The 9,408-nt window shown below is 57.6% G+C and overlaps 1 protein-coding gene across 1 annotated transcript; it reads right to left on the bottom strand.

The window, feature by feature from the left end:
* Positions 1–299: 299 nt before the first annotated feature.
* On the bottom strand, positions 300–4,776 carry CCDC92B (coiled-coil domain containing 92B). Its single transcript, XM_058854737.1, has 3 exons — positions 4,647–4,776; positions 2,514–2,561; positions 300–955 (listed from the first exon to the last, which is right to left on the bottom strand). The coding sequence occupies exons 1-3, from the start codon at positions 4,774–4,776 to the stop codon at positions 300–302; spliced, it is 834 nt and encodes a 277-aa protein (XP_058710720.1).
* Between the last annotated feature and the right edge of the window lie 4,632 nt (positions 4,777–9,408).

Below are 9,408 nucleotides of genomic sequence, written 5' to 3'. Positions count from 1 at the left end.
AGATCTTTCTCTCTTTCTTTCCTTGCAAACTCCGGACAGGCGCTCAGACATATCCCCTTCACAGCGCGGGTGCTGGATGCTCCCCTGTCCCGCAGCATTGCCGGTAACGTCCCCGGCCCAGATATTTCGGGCGGAGGAATCCTCCCTGGCTGCCGGTGGGTGGGAGGTGCGTGCAGGGCTCCGCTTTCGGCTGCCCCTTCCCCTCCATAGGGCACGGGGGAAAGAGCCGGCCGGCGCCCGCCCGCTGCCACCGGGCTCAGGCCTTTCCGGCCGGTCGGGCCACGCCGTCCCCTCGCCGCCTACTCCTGGGCCCGGGGGGCACCGTGGCCACCGGACCCCTGCCTCTTGCTGGGCTCGCCCTTGGCCGACCTGGCCCTGGCCGCCGGCTCCTGCGGGGGCTGCCGGGGGCCCCGCTGGCCCCGGGAGGCCGCGGCGGCGCCGGCCGAGGCGCGGGCCGGGCCGGGGGGCTCCGGCGGCGGGCGCTGCGGGCCGTGGGGCCGCGGCGTGTACAGGAACAGCGCTGGGTCGGGCATGGCGTCGTGCTCCTCCTGCGCGGGGTCCCTGCACCGGGCGCCGTCCCCGGGCGGGCGCCGGGCGGGCGCCCTGTGGCCGCGGCGCCGGGGCCGGGCCTCGGCCGGGGGCTGCTCGGGGGGCGGCCGCCCGCCTGCCCGGGGGCCCGGCAGCCGCTGGGCCGTGGCGTGCAGCTGCAGCGAGAGGTAGGCGGCCGCCTCCGTCTGCTTCTGCAGCTCGGTGTCGAGGATGGTGACGCGGTGGCTCCGGCGCTTCAGCTCCTCCAGGAACCGGCGCTCCTTGCTGCGGAGGCTGGAGCGCAGCGCAGCCACCAGCGTCTCCTTGTGCTGCAACTCCTTGCGCAGCTCCAGGTTGTCCTTCTCCTTCTCCTGCAGCTGGGCCTCCATCGCCCGGCACTTCTCCTCCAGCTCGCGGTCCAGGACATCTGTGGGTCAAGGCACAGAGGGGTCAGGAGGGGGAGCTCGGCCCCACTGCTCCTGGCAGGGCCCCACACACTGCTCCCAACAGGGACACGGCTGCTGACCGCTGCATGCTGCCAGCCTGTCCCAGCAGTGCCATTGAGGCTGCTCGGCTGCTGTTGGGATCCAATACTCCCTGTGAGCTGCCCGGGCATGGGCTCACTGCCAGCACAGGCACAGGAACCCCGGCACAGGCCGCTGGCACGGCGCCGTGTGTAACACCCAAATGCGGGGTGAAAGCAAAAGGCAGTTTCGGTGGAGGATGCTGTTGCCATGGAACCTGCTGCCTCTACCTTGTTGCAGTTTTAAAATTTCCCTAGGTAAGTGGTTTTTCACCTAAACGTGACTTTGAATGTGTGCAGGGGGAGTGCACGAGCTGGGACAGAAAAGGAAATGGTGCAGGGAAACCATCAGCCCAACTTTGGAGGGACTTTTGGCTTCAAGCCCCGGGACTCCAAAGCCTGGTTAGTCAGGATGGATATGCTAATCCAAGATTACAGAGGAGCTGGCTGTGCTCAGCAGGGAAAGAGCCTCCATCCCGGAAGGGGGGAGCGGGTTCTGGGGAATGCTGTCCTGGGCATGATGGCCAGGCAGCTTGGGGAATTCAGAGCTTGGGCTTGTGGGGCCAAGCCCAGTGGGCAGCCCTGACCCCAGCCCTGGCTGCCTGCTCCAGCACCAGCCCTTGACAGGGTGCAGGCTGGCACCTGCCCGCGCTCCCTGGCCTGCCCAGGCCTGCTCCCATCCTCTGCAGTAATCTGCTTTTTATGATGTGATTGGCAGCCACTTACAGCCTCAGCTCCTCAGTGTTTCTGCAGCTTTATAATGAGGTCTTAGGGAGGCAGTTGCAGGCAGTAATTATTGCATGAATGGCATTAGAAGAGCAATCATTTGATGGCATCGTAAATGAGGTGCTGCCCCATAAACGTGGCAAAGTGATTGTGCAGCTCTAATAGGCTGAAGGATGGGCAGGCACCTGGAGGAGACTGGCTGCATTGTGGCTGGTGACACCTCGATGGCACCTCGTGGGTTGGGCAAGAGGCCCTCTGCCAGCAAAGCCCACGGGTGCAGAGAAGGGACCCCTGGCTCCATGGGAGGGGCTGGGAGTTTGGAATTCCCATGGAGCCAGCCATGGCACTGTGTGAGGGTGCCAAGGGCGGGGACCCCGCTGGCCCCGGTGAGAGCAACCCACACCCACGCAGGGACCGGCTGCCCTGGCACTGAAGACAGAGCACAGGCTGGGCCTTGGTGCCAGGGGTCGTGCCCAGGCAGTGCCAGGGAGGAGTTTCAGAGCGAGAGGAGCTCACAGAGCTCACAGAGCAGCCTCTGCTGGCCGCAGGGCTCCCGGGCATCACCAGCATTCATTGGGCTGCCAGCAGGCTGTGCACACTGCCTTCCCAGTCCCACCCTCAGCCCCCCTTCCCCGACAGGCAGGGTCCATGTCCCCTCCCTGCAGCCCTGATGGGTCCCCTCTGGCTGCACCCACACCTGCTCCCCCTTCTCTTGTGCCCAAAGATGTGCTCTTACCTTGCTGGCGGGCCTCCATCTCTTTCATTTCCAGGTCGTGGGTGAGCTCTGGAAGAGAAATTCAACAGGACTGAGGAGGAGCATCCCATCCATTCTGTGCTCCCCATGTCTTCCTCCGCTCCCTTTGAGGCACTGGATATCACTGTGGCTGCAGTGCTAGCTCTGCCCAGCCCCCATGGGAGTGTGGCCACCTTGGAGCAGCAGCCACAGGCTAAGCTAAAAATAGGCAATTCTGGCAAATTAAGCAGCCTCATGGCCAAGACATTGTCTGCAGGAGGTTCTGCTCCTCTGACAATGTCTTTCCTTTTTCTACGAGAGCTGCTGAACTGTTTCTAGTGCTTTAAACCAGGACAAAGAGCAGAGCAATGGATTGAAAATAGACCAAAGTGTAAGCTGTCACCCAAAGCATTTCATAATTTACTGCTCCAGGCTGATCCCTGCCTCTGCACGTGACGCAAGCAGGGTCGGCCTTGTCCCAGCACAGTGTGCTTGCAGAAGGATGCTGCCCTGCTTCAGGGCAATGTGGAGCTTCCAAATCCCTTCCAAATCTCAAAAGCTGCAGCACCTACTTACCTGCTCAGCCCCAACATGCTGCCTCCTCTCTGCTGCTCTTTGCCTGCCTGCTGTCTAGCCCCAGGCTACAGCACCAGGTCACAAGGGGCAGCTCAGGGACCTTCTGGAGTTCACTTTACCCTGCACTCTTACAGACAGTCCCTTTTGAATAAATTATCACAGCCTTCCCCACCACTAACAGCGGCAACAGCGGCATTCAGCTGTTTGGAGGCTATTTTTCCCCCTGAAAATGAGTTCAAATGGTTAATCTTTGCCCTACATTTTTCTTTTAATCTGCTTTTGTGTTGACTCTAATCCTCATCACTGCTATCCTTCTGAAACAGAATGCTTGGCTCAGACTGCTCTGCCTGTCTGTCTTGGAAAACAAATCTAGTGAGAAGGCAGAAGTACCTGAGAATGTAATGCAGTTTCTGGAAAGCGTTCAGCACTCTCAACTGCCCCGGTGGAAATCAATGGCCATTGTGCTATTTTTCTGAAGCTAAAATAATAGGTTTGGAGTCTCAGAGATATTTCAAATGAAAGCCAAAGCAGTTGCCTATTTCCAAAGACATCATCCTGCTGAGCAAGTGCAGGGATGATGCACAGCCTGGGGTCCCAGTTTCTGTGCTGGAGCCAGGGAGCTGGTACTGATCTGCTTCAGTACCGTCCTCATGACTCCTGAGGGGCAGCTGAGAACCACCTCTGTGGCAGGGAGAGCCTTTCCCCGTGGGAAAGGCTCAGAGAGATCAGGGGGATAGTGAAAATGTTGGAAACAACAGTGCCAGGGCAGCAGGCAAGGCTCCACAGGTCCACAGTGGGGAAAAATTGACTTATAGACTCTACTCTCCTCCTGCAAACAGCCCCCCAGATAATGACACATGTCAGCAAAGTCTACTTAAAACTACCCATGGGTTGCCCCCATCACTCCTGGCAGAATCACAGCCTCACCCAGGAGGACAGGACCATGGTCAGATACAGCTGTCCTCGGGTCACACTGGGAAGGGGAGATCACCCTTGCAGCGGGCTCATTTCAGCCCGCGGGGACAGACTCCCCAAGTTTGATTTGGGCAGGAGACCCCCACTGTTTTGCCTGCCTGAAGAGGCCATAGATGAAACCATTAAAACAATGAAACAGAACAGCAAAAGTTCAGAAAGGATAGGGAAAAAGAGCCAATTTTATCAGTGCAGACATTTCTTTGTTTCCCAGGAACCTGGGAGAATGAGAGCCTGGAAGACAAGGAGTAATTAGCTATGGCTGAATTATTGATGACAGCAGCAGCACAAGTTGGAATGAGTTTCAGTGGTGGCAGAAGGCTGGGCACCCGTCACTGCTGCAGGGGTGGCTGGAGGGGAGTGTGACACTGCTGCAGCAGAGTGGGGGATAGCTGTGCACCCCAGAGCCACAGCCAGGCAGGGCCCTGAGCCTGGGCTGCAGCCTGGCCCTCGCCTCATCTGCATCTTGCCGAGCACCTGTGTGAGCAGCCTGGCATGCTTTCCTGCTTTCATGGAGCTTTCCTGCCCAAGGTGCTCCATGAGCAGTCAGCTCCCACATGCTGTGGCCACATGCTGTGGCTCACTCACCTGAGCAGTGCTTCTGCAACCGGAGGATCTCCAGGTGCAGGTCATGGAGCAGCTCCATCTGCTCCTTCTTCAGGAAAGCGATGTGCCGCTGCACGCTCTGGATCTGGTGCTCCAGGGACACGGTCTCCATCGCAACCAAATTCACAGTCCAGGCCTGCAGGGAGTGGAGATGGCTGGTGATCGAACGTGCAGCAGTGTGCTGGGCTTGCAAGCCCCAGCCCGTTGTGAGGGGCAGAGCCTGTGGTGAAGGGTGGTGCCTTCTCTCCTCGACCCTCTCCATGGGTCCTGTGGCTGTGGGCAAATCAGCCCTGCTCAGCTGATCCCCAGGGAATGGCCTCAGCCCTCTCACCTTCCAGTGCCTCTGAGGCCGGCTCCTGTCCTGCCTGTTCTGAGACTGCACAGGCAGAAAATCCTGCTGCATGAACCCCGGCATCATAGCATGCATGTCTGTTCTGAATCTGGCCCTAGGAAATATTTTATCACTGAGTAGGATGCATCTGGGACAGGATTTCTCCCCGTCGTCCCCAGGTGGGAGGTGCACCCGAGACGATTTTGGCTCTCACTTGACAAGCCCCACATTACACAGCAGCAACTGCAGCGAGTGATCCAGCACATGAAAAATACAATATGCCCTGTCTAACCCGATCAGCACTGCATGGTTAGGAGAGTCATGTTGTCTTCCAGGAGGAGGAACATCTTCCCTGGTAATTTGCCTGGCAGCTGAGCTGGGCTAGGGGTCCATGCCCACGTCATCTATGGCCTTGGCAAGGCAGCTGCAAAAGCCGCCCACCTGTGCTGCTGCACAGAGAGATAAAAATAACCCCTGAAAGAGCCCTTTATCCCAGGAATCTGTCCTTGCTCCCTACACACAGCTCAGAAGGAGGGCAGCTGCAGCAAATCAAGGTAACCTGGCAGTGCTGGGTGAGTGGCTGGACTCAATGACCCGAGAGGTTTTTCCAATCTAAATGATTTTGTGGGGAGATGCTGTGCCACAAGCCTGAGGGATGAAGTGCCTCATCCTGTCCCTCGGTAGCTGCTTCCCACATCTGACTTCAGTTTTCTCTCTACAGAAACTGCAGAACCAAAGAAGCACTTTGGCTCACTGTTCCAGCCCCCCTGGTATGATCACATAGGGCATTTTGCAATTCCTGCAACCAGAATGCATTTAAAATCAATGCCACAGTAAGTGGTCTTGGCAGTGCCCCAAGGTCAAAGCTTTGTTCCTGCCCAGGGCTCTGCAGATTTGTGACAACGTCTCCACGGGGGGGGCAGGCTGGCTGGGGACAGCTGAGCACCCAACTTGCTGGTAAGGAAATGATCCCAAGTGCGTTGTCTTGTAGTTGTACTTATGGAAGGTGTAAAATCCAGCTGTGCCAGAGGGCTGGGGCTGGCCAGACCATCCTCCTTGGAGGGCCATATGTCCTGGTGCCAGTGCAAGAGTTCTGGGAGTTACCTGGCGTCTGCCAGAGACCAGAAATGCAAACCACACCACAGGTACATCCTCCTTCCAGCCCTGGCTGTGGTGGCCTGAGCTTCTTGATAGGAGTTGTGGTACCTCATCTCAGGAAACATCAGAAAGTAGGTTGGCCAAAGCCCAGGGGACACATACTGCTATTTTCAAGTACACTGTTCTGTCTAGTGAAATGTCTTTAGTAGAAATGGCTGCAAATTTTCCTTTGAACTTTCCCTTCTCCCCTTAAATAGAAAACGGCTCTTTTTTTTAACCAATGAAAATGTTTTCCTTTAAAAATAGTTGATAGATTTCAAGCCTCAAAGAAAGTCAAAGAAAAAAAATCTGTAATTGAGATCTGTTTGTTGTCTCTGATTTGGAAGCAAAGAGCCTTCATAATTTTCCTGTGTATGCGGAAAAAGGAGCCTGTCTCCAGAATTGAAACAGGAAATCCTTAGTGGGTTTGAATCAGCTTTGCCTGTCCAACTTTTACAAGCTCTCAGCTTGTGGCAGGAACATCTGAAGTCCCACCAGCTGCTCCTGCCCCAGTTGGGTGAGTGTGGCTCCCAAAAGGATGGTTGTAGTGCAGCAAATAAGGACATGGTTGGGTGCCCCCACTCTGATCCCTCCCTTGCTGCTCTAGCTGTTACTTCTCCTTTCCAGACAGGTTCTAAGACACCAAGACAACTGGTGGTGGAGGCTCTCACAGTTACCATGTACTCAGTGATTTTGAAGAGTTACGATTGAGGTTACAAGCCTGGAAAACAATGTTATTCATAATAAAAGCCAAGAGTAAGTGATAGTAGTCCTCTTTAGCTTGAAGGATGCTCTGTGCCCTGTGCTTCTGAGAGTTGTACACGTGCATACACAACAGCAAAAGAGGCAGCAGTCAGCTGAGCAGTGTGGTTTGCCCCTATTCAAAGGTGACGCCTACAGCCTGAGCTGGCCCCTGCTCCCTGCAGAGCTCTGGCTAAACCATTCTCTCCAGTTTTGGAGACTGGACATCCACGGGTCTTTGCTTCACCACCAAGAGTTTTCAGGAACAAGGTTCCCGAGCTGATCCTCCAAGATTTTGAACACAGAACTGATGAGGCAGCACTGGGCTCAGTCCCCTCCAATTCCCCACATGGAGTGACCGTGGGCATGGTCTCAACTGCTGAGCCTTCCTGTGCTCCTGCCTCTAAACCACATTTTTTTCCACACTCCTTGTCCTTTCACTGTGCGTCCATGAGTTTTCACACAAGCATATTGGGAGCCCTGATCTCAGCTGCTTCTTTCAAAGTGCTGGTGGAAAACCCCAGTGAGATTTAAAACTTCATCAAATTTATAAAATTCTTATTTCACAAACCAAAATGACTGAAGCAGCCTCTTGGAGCAGCTACAATGACCAATTCAGTTGCAAGTCTACAAAAAGCTGATTTCCTTTGCACAGACAAGTTGATTGAGAATTTGCTTGCAGGAAAAAACTCTGCTTAAGTCTACCGTTCAATGTAAATCAGAACCCCAAAACTTTGACCCAAGAAAAACCCTCAATCCCAATGATGCATCTGAAAGGGAGACACAGTATTGCGTATCCACATACCTCTCTACGCACACCATCACACCATGGTCTGGCCCTTATCTGTGTTATTATTATTCCTCATAAATGGCAAATTAGCTGGGAGTCAGAGGGCATGAGGTTTGAGGGAACAGGTCGATAATTTGTTCTGCTGTGGCTGCCACCAACCCATTCTCCATCACATTAAAACATACACAGGAATAAACATTGATATGCGCTAGAAATCCATAGTGCTTGGTATTTACAGCTCTAAGAATATAAACAGTAACAATGCCGCTAAGCCGGTGTATTTTTAAATTTAGGGAAATCAGGCAAACAGGAAGCTCAGAAACTTGCAGAAGGTCACAGAGGCAGTGGCCATGCCAGGATTGAAAACCAGAGGTGAAATCCCGGCCTTGGAAAAGTCAGTGGGAAACCTTCCCTGATCTCAGCAGAAGCAGAATTACACTTGGAGTGCTGTTTGCTATTCATTATCTGTCAGTATCTATTTACAGTCAAAATCAACACAGATGATGATTATAAATTATTGTGATTCTCACAATTCTTTAAGCACAACCGCCTGAGGAACAGCCCCAGTGAGGCTTGTCAGGGGGCTGTGGATGCTGAAGGCAAGGCCGTGCTTTCTCCTCCCGGCTCCGAGGAATTCGCTATGGATCCAGCTCTGCTCCGGGAGCGGAACCGGGCCATCACCGCCGATCCGGGCCAGCCCTCCTCCCCGGCGGGGGAGCCCGCGGTGCAGCCCGCACGCTGGGGCTTGGCGGCGGCGCTGCCCGGTCCCGGCGCCGCGCTCCGCAGCGGCCGGCGCGGGCGGCAGAGCCCGGCAGGGCTCAGGGGCCGCGGGGACACCCCGCCGGCGGGGCGGGCACGGGCGCTGCGGCGGGGGAGCGTTCCGGGAGAAGCAACTTCTAGAACCGGCACCGCGGGGCTGTGGGCAACTTCTGCGGGGCAGTGCCGCAGCCCTGGGACCCCGCCCGCCCCGCGGCCCGGCCCGCGCCCCCGGCCCCGCGGCCGCTGCCTTACCTGGGGGGAGCGGCGGGGCCCCAAGGGGCGCCCGCTGGGCGTCATGGGCGCCGGGCCGGGGCCGGGGCCGGGGCCGGGGCCGCGCCGGCTCCCGCGCTGCCCGCGCTGCCTGCGGCGGCCCCGCCTCGCCCGGCCCGGCCCCGCCGCCCGTAAACAGCGGCAACGTGACCGGAACTGGGGAGCTCCGCCGGGCAGGGCGGCGGCGGCCGCGGGGAGAGACCCCCGCCCCGGGCGCTCTGCCCCGGGCCCGGGCCGCACCCAGCCGCTGCCGGGGTAGCCGCATCGGGAGACCCGCGGTGAAGCGGGACTCAGCTCCCGGGGACCCTCTGGGCCCCGCTCACGCTCCCCTAGACTCTCTCTGCAGCTGGGTCCCTCTTCTCGGGGGTCTCGGTGAGGCCGGGGCTCCTCTCCCGGGGACCGTCGCGTCCCCATTTTCCCTCCCCGGGGAGCCTCGGGCCGCCGCTCCCCGCCGCTGTCCGCGGTGCTGAAGCCCGAGACCGAAGCGGCCCCGGAGGGTCCCGCTCCTGAGCCGCCCGCTCAGCCCCGGGCGCGGGGACCCCCGAACAGCCCCAGGGGGTCAGAGAGGGGACTCTGTGTCTGTGGGGAAGGCAGCGGCCGTGTGTCCCTGCGGAGGCTGCAGTGTCACCGCCACTCGGGGGATGCGAGTCAAAGGCGGGCCGGTACCTGCTGCAGCCGGGAAACCGGTCAGTCAAACCAGCGAACCTTTGGTCAGA

Source organism: Poecile atricapillus, chromosome 21 (assembly GCF_030490865.1).
Source record: "Poecile atricapillus isolate bPoeAtr1 chromosome 21, bPoeAtr1.hap1, whole genome shotgun sequence".
Lineage (NCBI taxonomy): Eukaryota > Metazoa > Chordata > Aves > Passeriformes > Paridae > Poecile > Poecile atricapillus.
This window is presented reverse-complemented; position numbering and strand designations above follow the sequence as displayed.

Coding starts and splice junctions, on each gene's coding strand:
- CCDC92B (XM_058854737.1), bottom strand. CDS start 4,776: ATGGAGACCGTGTCCCTGGAGCACCAGATCCAGAGCGTGCAGCGGCAC. Junction 2,562..4,646: donor GTTGCAGAAGCACTGCTCAG/GTGAGTGAGCCA, acceptor TTTCTCTTCCAG/AGCTCACCCACGACCTGGAA. Junction 956..2,513: donor GATGGAGGCCCGCCAGCAAG/GTAAGAGCACAT, acceptor CTTGACCCACAG/ATGTCCTGGACCGCGAGCTG.